The sequence below is a fragment of the Neolamprologus multifasciatus genome, chromosome 7 (genome assembly GCF_963576455.1).
Source record: "Neolamprologus multifasciatus chromosome 7, fNeoMul1.2, whole genome shotgun sequence".
Taxonomy (NCBI): Eukaryota; Metazoa; Chordata; class Actinopteri; order Cichliformes; family Cichlidae; genus Neolamprologus; species Neolamprologus multifasciatus.
This window is the reverse complement of record NC_140445.1, coordinates 65,680,154-65,693,203: the sequence shown is the minus strand read 5'-3', so window position 1 is coordinate 65,693,203 and position 13,050 is coordinate 65,680,154. Positions and strand designations below refer to the sequence as shown.

Genomic DNA, 13,050 nt, shown 5'->3' with positions numbered 1-13,050 from the left:
TCATAACATCTGGCAATAACTGAGAAATTAGAGCTAAAGTGGACTATAAGCGTCAGTCGCTGGTCATGTCTATGAAACATGGCCTAGAGAAAATATTCTCACAACTTTCTGACTATTGAAGTACTTGGATGTCATGGCAAAATGTCTCAAAACACCTCAACAAATCAACTGTCCCTCCCCGAGACACTGAATGCTAAATAAGTCAACATTTGAGCTTTTGTGACCCACATCTGCAGGTACCTTTGGGATACATTTGGCCCTAACTCACAGCACTGAGTCACAGTGGATAGTCTGGATATGGCGACACACTGATGCTTTGTTAAATGTGTTGATATTTGAGTCTCATCTGGCAAACACAACATGTGACAGTGCCATAACTGAGCTGTAAGTGCCAAAAACCCAGGCTAGGCCAACATTTGTCTGTTATCTGGGAAATATTGTCTGAATTGTCATGTTACCATGCTGGTCACATGACCTCTGGTACCTGGATACATGACAGGGTAGCTAGTAGGGGTGGGGGAAAAAATTGATACTTTGTAGCATGGTGATATTTTGTTTGCTAATAATGTATCGATACAGGGACAGCAGAAATCGATACTTTGTTACAAAAAGGTTTTTGTGCTCTGACTTCAGAGCATGTTGATCCTTTTTCTGAGCAAGAATCCTGACATTCCTTCACTGTCCAAATGTGTTTAATAAACATGACAGTTTACTTATTTTAATTTAAGACATGTTTTATTTTAATTAAGTTTAAAACTTTTTTATTTAATGTAAAATTATATTTTGTTTTAATTTACTTTCAAATTCTTCAGTTGCTGAAGGGGCTGCATAGTTTTCATAAACTGCATAGTTCAGAATAGCTACAATTGTACCAGATAGGGATGCAACGATACCAATTTTTTCAAACCGATACGATACCGATACTTGGACCTGAGTACTTGCCGATACAGAGTACAAAAACTGATACTTCTACCACACACACACACATGCAATGAATTGGAAGACAGGTTTTATTTTATTCTCTGCCGATAAAAAATAAAATCTTAATAAAAATGACCACAAAAAAAATTTCAAGTGAAAAATAAGCACTTCTGTTAAATTATTGCAGAGTCTCCACATTGTAATTTAACAAAATATCACTGAACTATTGGCACTGTCTCGAGCTTTCAGAATAATAAATAAACACTTCTGTTCATTTATTATATTTCATATCGCAGCTCGAGTATGCTGAGAAGACGGTTCAATCCTATGTTTTCCACGACCGGCATTGGCTGGTCATCCAGAGCGATAAAATGAGTCGAGCCTCTGTTATTTTAACTGCCCGTGGATTTTCTCTTGACATTTTTCATCGCTTTTCCAAAACCTGAGTTAAAGTTGGCTGTTCCACACTGCTGACATTTTGTTTAGCCTAGCTACAGCAGCCTCCAGTTTCTCTTTTTTATCTGGAGCCGCCAGTCTCACTCGTCTAACCCTGTGCCTGTTTAGCGCGGGATGTCCCCCTAGTGGCCAATCTAAAAAACTACAACAGAAATGACAAGCCACCCTCTGATTAATGAAATAAGTTGGTATCGGTTCATGGTATCGGTTAACTTTTACGAGTATGAGTACACACACATTTTACAGTATCGGCCCCGATACCCGATACCAGTATCGGTATCGGTGCATCCCTAGTACCAGATGGTTGATTCAGTTAAGTTGGACTAGACTGTAATACAAACCGTTCAGTTTGTCAACAATCAAACTGAAATGAGAGAAAGACTGAGTGTGAGACTTTGATATTAGAGAAAATGAATATTGATAAAGTTTACCTTTATGTACAGAATCTGAATATCGCAAAATATTTTAAAAAACTGCAATAATATCGTATCGTGCGTTAAGTATTGTGATAATATCGTATCGTGGGATGTATGGTGATTCCCACCTCTAGTAGCTAGGTTTGAAGAGAAGCTAAACGTGAATGAACTGTATCAAGGACTGAATCGTATTTATAATAACTAAAGGTGGCGACTCAGGCGGTCCTGGTTTAGCTTTAATTATGGCTGAGAAGACCTCCGTGTGTCCAAATCAGTGTGAGATTTGTGTTAGGTTCGGTTTAGTTACTCGACTGACTGGTTGCAGAGTGTGTGTGTGTGTGTGTGTGTGTTAACATTGCCTGGAGGCATTGTTCTGGCATTCATGGCCCAGCAGAATAGAGAATCTGCAACTCGACCAGAGGCGGCCCTCATTATCTCATCCTTATTACTGTCTCACTCACTGTCTCGTCTCCTTTGTATCAATTTGACAGATCTACAGTAGTACAGGTAAGCAAGCAGGAGCATCAGTGCCCATCAGTGCAGCAGATTAAATCACTACAGAGTTGCACGCTTCTGCCTGTTGACTGCAATAACAAGAAATCCCACAGATTAGCGTAACAAACCAAACATCAAATTAAGACCAATCCAGCTGCTGTATTTAGCAGAAACCCCTTTCATGTACACGCTGAAAGATAATGATTCAGATTCAAATGAGACTGCTGCGGCTCCAGATAGCTTCAGTTTGCAGGATGACTTTAACTCGACTGCTAAGCTCTCAATGACTGATCTATTTTGTAAGTGCCAGCTTATCATAATCAGCTTTTGCACATTTCTGAGCTGGTGATTCAACATCGCCGAACCTCAAGTAAACAATTGTAGGAACGTCAGCCCGGCGCAGTGTAACTTCTCCACTGTTTTGACAGTGTTTGTTGTAGCTTAAAATAAAAAATAAGAGGCTCACAATAGGCCACTTTTCTGTGGGCATATGCTGACAGTGACATTTCAGAGCCCTGTTATTTGTAAGAACACTCACGGGGCACATCGTGGTATAATTAGCTATCTGTTTTCCACTCGCTGGAATGAATTTCACCGTATGAGAGAGAAAAGCTCAAGAAATCAGTGAATGTCAAACACGACTAATAGGACACTGTCTCTGAAATAAGCAGATAAACAAACCACTTTTCTGCTTTCAACAATGGATACGTGCGTATTACGTTTAAATGATTTAAAATTAAGGCTTTTCAGTTAAGAACCACCTGTCTGACAGCTTCGTTGGCACGACTGTCCATCTAATGTCCCGATTGAATTCAAATGGGTAAACTTTCTTCTATAAGTTCTCATTGTGGCTTTAAGCTTATCGACATCATGCATTCAATATCTCGAATATTAGAAAAGATTTACAATACAGAAAAGTCCTGTTTCTGATAAGTTCAATTTTTTCATGTAAAATGTAGCTGCAACTTTTTTACTATGATTCGCTGCATCAGTGCTGCGTGCATGGAGACGATCGTCTGGTGGCACTGCAGAGGTGTTGCAGCCCAGGTAGATTTAATAGCCGCCTTTAGCTGGTCTGCATTGTTGGGTTGAAATGCTTCTCGTGTCCATCTTGACGATACGACGTTGATTCTCTGTGAGGTTCACGCCAGCTGAGTTGGTTTGCCAATCAAGCACAGTCATCGCATGGTCCCAAAACCATGAAAGCACAAAGCGTGATGACTGTGATGACTTTGAACTTGATGAAACACAGAGGACCAACCAACACCACAGACTGTCAAACCGTCACACAAACACTTTGGATTTATGTGATTTCCAGATGAAATCGCAAATTTTCTGTTAATTGAAAGAAAAAGATTTTGGATCACTGAGCAGCAGCCTGCTTCGTTTCCTAATTAGCCCTTTGGGAAGAAACTGTTTTTGAGTCTGCAGGCTGAACTTGTTGAAACCAGGGTGGGAGCTGTCCTTCATGATGTTTGCTGCTCTGCTGAGGCAGCGGAGGAATAAATGTCCATCAGGGAGGGGAGAGGGCAGCCGATGATCTTTTGTGCTGTCTTGACCACACTCTGAAGCCTCGCTCTATCTGCCTTAGTGCAGCTGCCGTACCATACCGTGATGCAGTAGGTTAGCAGGCTCTCAATGGACGAGCGGTAGAAGGTCAGCAGCAGGTTGGAGTTCAGCTTGTACTTCCTGAGGACCTTCAAGAAGAACCCTCTCAGTGTTGAGGCAGGGATCTTTAGCTTGTTAAGACAATATATTAATTAGATTTTACATCAAATTACATTTCTGTCATTGCATATCTGTTCAGTGTCTTTGCTCTCTACTTTTAATTGGTAACACTTAAAAACACAATTTGCTGTCATTAGCCTTCGATGGGGGAAACCTTTTCTCTCCAGGGTTCAGTCTCTCAACTTTACAAGCAAACTGTTGTTCCTAATTAGTCTGACTGTTATACTGACGAGTCGCTGCAGCTATTTTGATTAGCATTATGGTGTGAATACAGGTGTAATTAATAACTTTCATTATGGCCAGGGCCTCAGTTCATGCCATTCTGTTTAGTAGGGCAGCGGTCCCCAACCCCCGGGCCTTGGACCGGTACCGGTCTGTGAGTCGTTTGGTACCGGGCCGCGAGAGTTGAGGCTCAGGTGTGAAATGTATAGTTTTCAGGGTTTTTATCGGTTTTCAGCGTTATTTTGTTATCGTTTACTTGGTTTTCCTGGGTCTTTTCACGTGTGTTATGAATAAATCTTCTTTTTTTCGGTACCGGTACTAGTTTTATTTTGTTGTATTTATCTGCGACACCTTAAAGGCCGGTCCGTGAAAATATTGTCGGGCATAAACCGGTCCGTGGCGCAACAAAGGTTGGAGACCGCTGCTTTAATCAATGATACCTTTGTTTAGACTGCTGCGCTACATCAAAGTGGATGTTGTGTTTTCTTCCTCTTCTAATGCTTCTTCTGCTAATTCATGCTCGCTGCCACTTTAATCCCGAGCTCTCTCCTCCTCTAGATGTCAAGATCAAAGATCTGACTTTGCTCTGATATGTAGTCTCACCTTTTGATTTTTATTGGCTGGTGACTTTTTGACTGTGAATAATAAAACACGTATACGAGGATAACGTGAAGCACCAGTTAGATGAAATAAACAAGCAGGAGCCGGTACTTATTGCAGTTTTTGTTCTCTGGCTTTGATCGAGTCCTTTTGTGTCTGAAAACACTCATATACAAAAACACATGTTGCTAAGGTATCCAAGGCAACGTAACATTAAGTGTAGCACAGATGTGTCGAGATGATAGAAACATCTAACCAGCTAGTTAGCATGCTTGACTGACCTTTAACAGTCCACATGGGAACTCTTTGATGCTGCTCGAGATCAGAAAGTAGCTGTAGTTTAATTGGCTTTAGTCGCCAGCACAGTGGACACGGCCACACATCAAAGTATGATCAAGGGCCCTGGAACACTGCATAAAAGCTAGTATGCACAGACCATGTTTACACTGACAAATGAGATCGATACAGTCGTCTGATAGACTACAGTGGTTTGAGTAAAAGGACACACACTCTCTGGTTTGCAAAAAACACACATTTCTCTCACACTTGATGATTAGAAACTGCATGTGACATGACTGGGTAGTTGGAGTGGCAGCAAAGGTTGAGGTGGGGGGTCTTAATCATCGGCTGAAGCCAAGGTGAAAGCTGCTGCTGTCAGGACCCCCTAGCTAGCTAAATACCTGCAAACTGTTATCTTGCTAGATGAAAAGCTAACGTCTTGTTACTATTGAATCCTAGTGATGGGCCTTACACAATGCGCAGTGATAGGAAACTCTGGGGTAAAATGCAATTCAGGGCGTAAATACATTTTCCAAAGCAGCTCCCTGTCTCTAATGCGGGGTGATTATTTGAGAATAGCGTTCTCCAGAGGCCTTTTATAGCTGAGCATAGTCGCTCTGGTTAGACACGGCAGCTATCAGCTTAAACACACCCGTGCTGCCACCTTTGAGATTAGCCCTCAGATTCCCATCTCTTCCATCATGCAGACTTGACATTTAGTTACAAGATAGAAAATTGTCTTCACAACACCTCAAAGGAAAACTTTAGTACCTGACAGGGGAGGGGGGAGATCCCATTTATGTGGCTGAGTCAATGAAAATATAATGCGGGATGCCAAAATAATCCAGCATGAGTTTCTGCCTAGCACCGTTGAAAGACGTGGAAATGAAGACATCAGTGTGGACGGTCCTTTTAAAATATCCTAAGCTAACTGGCATGATTGAATATGAGGTGTCTGCTTAGTTATTGAAAAATATCTAGCTTGATGGCAGAAGATGTTAAATCCTTGCACAATGCAAAAGAAATTAAAAAAAGCCACTGTTTTACTTTTGTCCATGACGCGCTTACCTTCAGGGTCATACGTCACATGAAAACCAAAATAGTTCCAAAGGCCAGATCTGAATGAGGGTGGGGGAGGTTCAATTTGCCATGTTGCAACTAGCTTAGCTCGTTAGCTCGTTAGCTTGCTAGCTTGCGCTGCGCTCAGTGGATCTGCGCTCGACAGTGCAGCCTAGGCAGAGTAGTCGAACGCAGATCCACTGAGCGCTCAACACAGACAGCATCGTCACAAGAAAAGTTGATGAAATAAATTAAAAATTTTGTATTGTTCGATACATATGCGTACCGAACCGAAAGCACTGTATGAACGGTTCAATATCGATACGAGTATCATTGCACCCCATCCCATCTCTTCCATCATGCAGACTTGACATTTAGTTACAAGATAGAAAATTGTCTTCACAACACCTCAAAGGAAAACTTTAGTACCTGACAGGGGAGGGGGGAGATCCCATTTATGTGGCTGAGTCAATGAAAATATAATGCGGGATGCCAAAATAATCCAGCAGGAGTTTCTGCCTAGCACCGTTGAAAGACATGGAAATGAAGACATCAGAAGATGGTCCTTCTGATCCTAAGCTAACTGGCATGATTGAATATGAGGTGTCTGCTTAGTTATTGAAAAATATCTAGCGTGATGGCAGAAGATGTTAAATTCTTGCATAATGCAAAAGAAATTAAAAAAGCCAGATTAAGTTCAACAAATAGTTTGTAATGCCAACAAGTTCCAACACTAGCCTCCGTACTGCACATCTCATCCTGCTTTTCTTCCAGTTTGCTATAAAAAGAAAATAGAAAACCATTAAAACCAAGTTTTTTCCACCTCCCCCTGCAACAATGAACCAGTTTGAATTGAGGTTAATGCATTTCACATCATGTTGCAAACCAAAAATATTAATGCATGCATAGTTTTTTGTTGACTTCCTTGGTAAGTGCATTTTTTTTACATCATAAACCCAGTTCAATTTCATTTATACAAATCACAACAACAGTCACCTCAAGGTGCTTTATATTGGAAGGTAGACCCCACAATAATAGAGAAAACCCAACAATCATATGACCCCCTATGAGCAGCACTTTGGCGACAGTGGGAAGGAAAAACTCCCTTTTAACAGGAAGAAACCTCCAGCAGAACCAGGCTCAGGGAGGGGCGGGGCCATCTGCTGTGATTGGTTGGTGAGAGAAGGAAGACAGGATAAAGACATGCTGTGGAATTAATAACAAGTGTGATTCAATGCAGAGAGGTCTGTTAACACATAGGGAGGGTAGAAGAAACACCCAGTGCATCATGGGAATCCCCCAGCAGCCTACACCTATTGCAATAAATGAGAACGTTGGCGTTTTGGCGAACACTAATCGGACAGCCAATCAAGCCTAGAGTAACCCTGGTCTGTGATGAGTGAGTTTCTGGAACATTTGCTACTCCAAAGGAGAGTTCAGCCTGAAAGGAACTCGAATGTCAAACTTGAGGAAAAAGTCGAAGCCCCTGCTTTTCCTCTCGAATCCTCAGTGAGGGATTTTGGTGACCCTAATCCATGTTGTGCACAGTTATTCAACCCTGAGCCAGAAAGAAAGTGGGTGTGTGGGGGTGTGGGTGCTGAGAGGGGTAAGTTGCGTTCTGTCATTGTTGCCTGACTTCAAAGCTGCCAGCTCGCCATGCTCTCTTCTGAAATCCCCCCAAAACCTGACAACATTAGAATACCATCAAACACTCTCTGGCTGCCTTTGAAATGCCACTGACGCTGTTTGGCGCTGCAATTTGCGGGCTCTAACGAGCGCGCCGTGTTATTGAAATAAATCTGAGGCTTGTAATGGGAATGGAAATGAACACATCTTTCATGCTTTGGATTAGAAGTGAGAGTTGAATATTGAGACAGAGCCTTGTTTCCCTCGAGAGTAGGTTGTTGACTTTGTAGCTCTCTGTAGTTGTCCATTGTAGCCTTGCCGTTTCTGGCATTTTCTTTTCCCATTACATTTTCTCTCCTTCTTCTCTTCGTCCAGAGGGCAGAAAACGATTCTTTCCAAATGAACGACTATAAAATGTCTGCAAGAAAAGTTAAAAGCAACCAGACTACACAGCCACAAAGGTTAAGTGTACTAATTGAGAGCTTTGATAGACTCAGTCTATTGATTTTAAAGTCACACAGGAACTTGTCTTTGTCCACTTGGTCATGGTGGGATGGAAAATAGCCGTATAGTAGAATGAATTTCATGATATGGTGAAAACATGAACAATTAGAGACCATCTGAGGATGACACACACACACACACACACACACACACGGGATGAAAACAATATGAGCCTCGCTGTTGCGGCGGGTAATAAAAGTTTGAGCGCTTTCATCAGTGGAACAATACGTGTTAATTACAGCAGTGGGTTGCCATTGTACTTGAATTGAACAGCAGCCTTTCCCCTACTGCGGGCTAATCTGTATGCGTTAGAACGATCACTTAGACTAAATGCAGTGAGACTCGTCGCAGTCAACACATCATTTCTAAAATTAAGGGGTGGATGCTGTTTCCAAGAAACTTAAGTGCGTGCCTGCATTTAGTCAAGTGTTTATCATATGACAACAATGCAGCGTAACCTTGAATAAAATGAAGACGTAGAGGGAATATTTTAGTAGTACCATATCATTTTAGCATACTATATGGTTATATCAATTAGGGGTGCAACGATACACAAAATTCATGGTTCGGTTCAATACTTTGGTGTCACAGTTCGATATTTTTTCGATACAAAAAAATGTTCATGCCTTTTTAATTTGTCATTTATTAAAATTATAAATATATATTTTAACTCAAAAGTACAGTTTTTAAATTTAATGTTGCTGAAACAACAAAGTAATAAAATAATAAATCTATCTGATGGAGAAATCACTCATCTTTGGAAAAGAGAGTTTATTACAGAGAAACGTCTCTTTCCAAAATAAAAGCTCTACTATACGCTTCTTCTGGGCTATATTCTCAGCAGCATATTAAACATATCAGGTCCCCATAAGGAGAATCATGTGCTAACGGCTGTCTAAATGACTCGGCTAAAGTTTGTAGCATGCTGCTTGTTGTTTTTGTCTGCTTCCACTTGTCTTTGCACGAGGATGATGTCGGAGTAAATGTGCAGTCATATTCGTTGTGTTCCCACTAGTGCTGTCAGCGATAATCTGAAATGACGTTAACGCCACAACACGGCAAATCTCCGTTAACGAGCTACTGCGGATCGCCCCGTGCGTGGGGCTGGACGGCCAACACGTTAACGAGCTAACTGCGCTAACGCACTAGTTCCCACCAATGTAATTGAGCATTGCTGGCACATCCGACATACTGCTTTACTTTTGTCCATGACGCGCTTACCTTCAGGGTCATACGTCACATGAAAACCAAAATAGTTCCAAATGCCAGATCTGAATGGGGGGGGGGAGGTTCAATTTGCCATGTTGCAACTAGCCTAGCTTCTGTCTTGCTAGCTTGCGCTGCGCTCAGTGGATCTGCGCTCGACAGTGCAGCCTAGGCGGAGTAGTCGAACGCAGATCCACTGAACGCTCAACACAGACAGCATCGTCAGAAGAAAAGTTGATAAAATAAATTAAAAATTTTGTATTGTTCGATACATATGCGTACCGAACCGAAAGCACTGTATCGAACGAGTATTGTTGCACCCCTAATATCAATGCATCAAAAAAAGCCTGAAAACAGATGAGTTCTGTTAAAATAATGAAAAATAATAACTTAAATAAAGAGTCCAGTCCTGCTTGCTTTAGCAGTGTCTGTATCGAGTGGTTGGATCTGTGACCGTAGGACTCCTGGACCAGTTCTGTGGGTACCAAACCAAAAAAGCACCAACCACATTCATTTGTTTTGAAGAAGTCTGTGAGCTGGCCTTCACTGTTGTGGCCCGAGAGACTGCACGCTGATTTTTCTTTTTCTTTCCTGCTGAAAAATTGTTGTCCATTGCACTTAATGTAACAGCTCAGTGCTGCTGTGCCGTCTAGTTTCATTGCTTCCTGCAAGACTTAGATTTGCTGTTGCAGAGAATGGTGGGTTTGCACTTACAACACAATTCCTCTCCAGCACGGTGTGAGAAAATAAAGCAGCGAATGTCAGTAAGAATCTGAAATTAGCAGCAGCCATGAATGCTTCTTTTCTGGTGAATCCCTGTCTTTTAAAATAATATATGCTGCTTCCAGTAAATTACAGTTTAAGTACCCTCACTGCTTATTCAATTTAAAAAAAATAAAGAAATACTCGACCTAGTTAGAGGTTGTAGGAGACTGTGATTAATTTAATACATTATAATGGGTAAAGACTGATGACACGTATTTGGAAAGACACAGTTTTGACCCAAATTTACCGATTTATCAACCAACAAAGAACAAAAAGGCACAATTAATGTTAATTAATGCTAATGAATGAAAGTGAGGTAGCGAATGATGCCACTGAAACACTCGTCCATCCAGCAGTTAGATGATGGTTTCAATGATGGGCAGAAGCTGTTAAATGGTTTGAATTGTAAATCAATGTGGCTGAAGCCAATCGAACGAACAGTCTGGTGCTGGGTGGATGAAGAGCGAGAACAAAGGCTGGCAGACGGATTAAACCACACTGCACAGTAGCTTTGCTGTGGCTGCAAACCTTTCTGAAACCCTGCACCTCTCTGCGACAGTCGCACAGGTATAAATGCTGGCAACACGCATAGGTTATGTCAAAGGGTCTGCATAGCTTCCAGCTTGAAAAAGCATTCAATTAAATGCTTCAGGGAGACTGGCCAGGTGCTCCCAGTTGAATCGATCAGCTCCACCAACCAGAAAGCTTCGAGGCCTCACAGAGGAACAGACGGGGTCACAAAGAAAAGCAACGCCGTAAAACAAAAGTTTGCTTCGTTGGCACGTGTTGAGACTGGCAGTCTGACATATTTAATCACTGTTGTTGCACATAAACTGATTTAGACAGCATTTAACATACAGACAGAGAAAGTTGACTATTAGGTTTAACTTTGCAGAGAAAGCTTGCAGCCTCTGCACTGAAGCTGAGCTTTATCTTCAAAGTTGCTTTGAGAAACACGATAAATACGTCTCATCTGAAGCCGTTTCTTCCTCAGAGCGATGGCCTCTGAGTCCCCATTGTGAAGGCAACGCACAGCAGTGAGGCTTTTGGGGCGTTTTGTGGAAGATTTCCTTCATGAATAACTACAGAGTTCTTTATATGAGTTAAGATAAGCGGTGGATTGAATCACGTAGGACGCTGCCATCCCAGAGAAGTCTTTTTAAGTCTTTTTCATGTACATTTATCTTTGTTTTAATTATGAATTAACTGGCTTTTGCAGACGTGTGAGTCCAGAACCACGTGACTTGATTAATAATGCTAACCGTATGGAATGATTCCAGTTCAGCTCCAGTCCTGATATCAAACAGAATTTTTTAAAAAGAGACGATGAGACTTAAATAAGCTACCATGTTTGCAACAAACAACAGCATCCACACATGCAGACTTCCTGCCCCTCTTCCCTCACTTATCCTCCCTAACAGTCGGATTCATTACAGGAGGCTGAGGCAAAGAGAAGGTGAAGGATGAGGGAGGTGGGGATTGTCAGGGGTGATGGTGGGGGAGTACATGGGGATCATGTTGCAACACCTAGGGGAGTGTGTGAGAGAGATAAAGCGAGGATGAACATGATCAGAGGGATAAAGCGTGGTCGAGTCCTTGGCAGTAACTCAGTCGGAGAAGGCAAGCCCACACGTGCACGCAGAGGTGACACTTCTCTGTCTTTTGTTTCTCAGCCCTGCCACCGTTTTCTCTTTAATAAAACAAAGCGTACCACGAAAGCAAGTCAGAAACATTAATAAGTCGGCAGCGCGTAGCATGCGGTGAGTCATAAATATTGCAGCTGGCTCGTATGAAAAGAGATCAGTGAGTTTATTGTAGCCTAGCTGACAGAGCCTTCCAGAACATCCCACTCTTTCTTCAGGGTAACTGTTTATCTTCAGGGCACATGTTTATATCTGAGAAATGCAACTGTTTTTGTGCATTGTTTGACAGCTCCTCCAGCTCTGCACAATGAGGGAATACCTCAGTGACTCGGAGTTTCATGGGGATTTTTCTTCTTATTTATGATGTTTGTAATTTGTTTGGATTGATGCATAAATACATACTGGTCTCTGTGTGCTCCTTCCAGTTGAGTTTGACGACTGTGCGGGGAATGAGGACGTGACGTTTGGTGTGTCGGATCCCGGCTTCCACGTGGACGGCGATCTGAATCTGGTTCCTCTGCGAGATCTTCCGCGCAGCGAGCCGGTCCTCTTCATCCACGGCGTCAGCGCACATGCAGACGACCTAGCGCAGGTGGACATCATAGGAACACGCGGTCGGTCTGCAGAGACACTCGGGGTGAGTAGAACTAGTGTGTTTGTATGTTTTATATCAGCTGTCATATCTGAAAAGGTTCTTTTTGATTAACCCTTTAAAGCTGGTCAGAGCAGCACGCTCTGTTTTGCGTAACTATTTTTAAATCCCGGTAGCTCTGCAACCACGTGAGCTAGCGCAATAATTTTTTTTGCATCTGAAACCGGAGGAGTTGTACTTACATCTTATGCCATCAGCTTGTCCTCGGTCACAGTTTCCTTCCACATATAGCTTTGCAAAAACTGCATAAAAAGCACTTGCAGCGACAAAAACATAATATTCCAGAAACACGCTTTGCTGATCCGATCAGCTGTTCATAACACTTCCTACGTTGGAATAGACGTCAGTGCGAACTATCGCATGTCCGCCATGACCTGCCCGAAACCGGAAGTGACGTCATTTTCGCGGAAATGTAGTTTTTTACCATCAGGGCCTCATGAGCCTATACTGGTGTTTTTAAAAGTTATCTTTGACTTTA

General features: G+C 42.1%; 1 protein-coding gene and 1 long non-coding RNA gene across 2 annotated transcripts in view; both read left to right on the top strand.

The window, feature by feature from the left end:
• LOC146515921 (uncharacterized) overlaps positions 1-13,050 on the top strand; it is a 496,024-nt gene that overhangs the window by 146,833 nt on the left and 336,141 nt on the right. The gene's annotated exons all lie outside the window — the stretch shown is intronic.
• cdh13 (cadherin 13, H-cadherin (heart)) overlaps positions 1-13,050 on the top strand; it is a 490,756-nt gene that overhangs the window by 141,565 nt on the left and 336,141 nt on the right. The window contains exon 3 of the mRNA XM_085165990.1: positions 12,346-12,557. Within this exon, the coding sequence (XP_085022116.1) occupies positions 12,346-12,557 (212 nt within the window). The remainder of the gene's footprint in view (positions 1-12,345; positions 12,558-13,050) is intronic.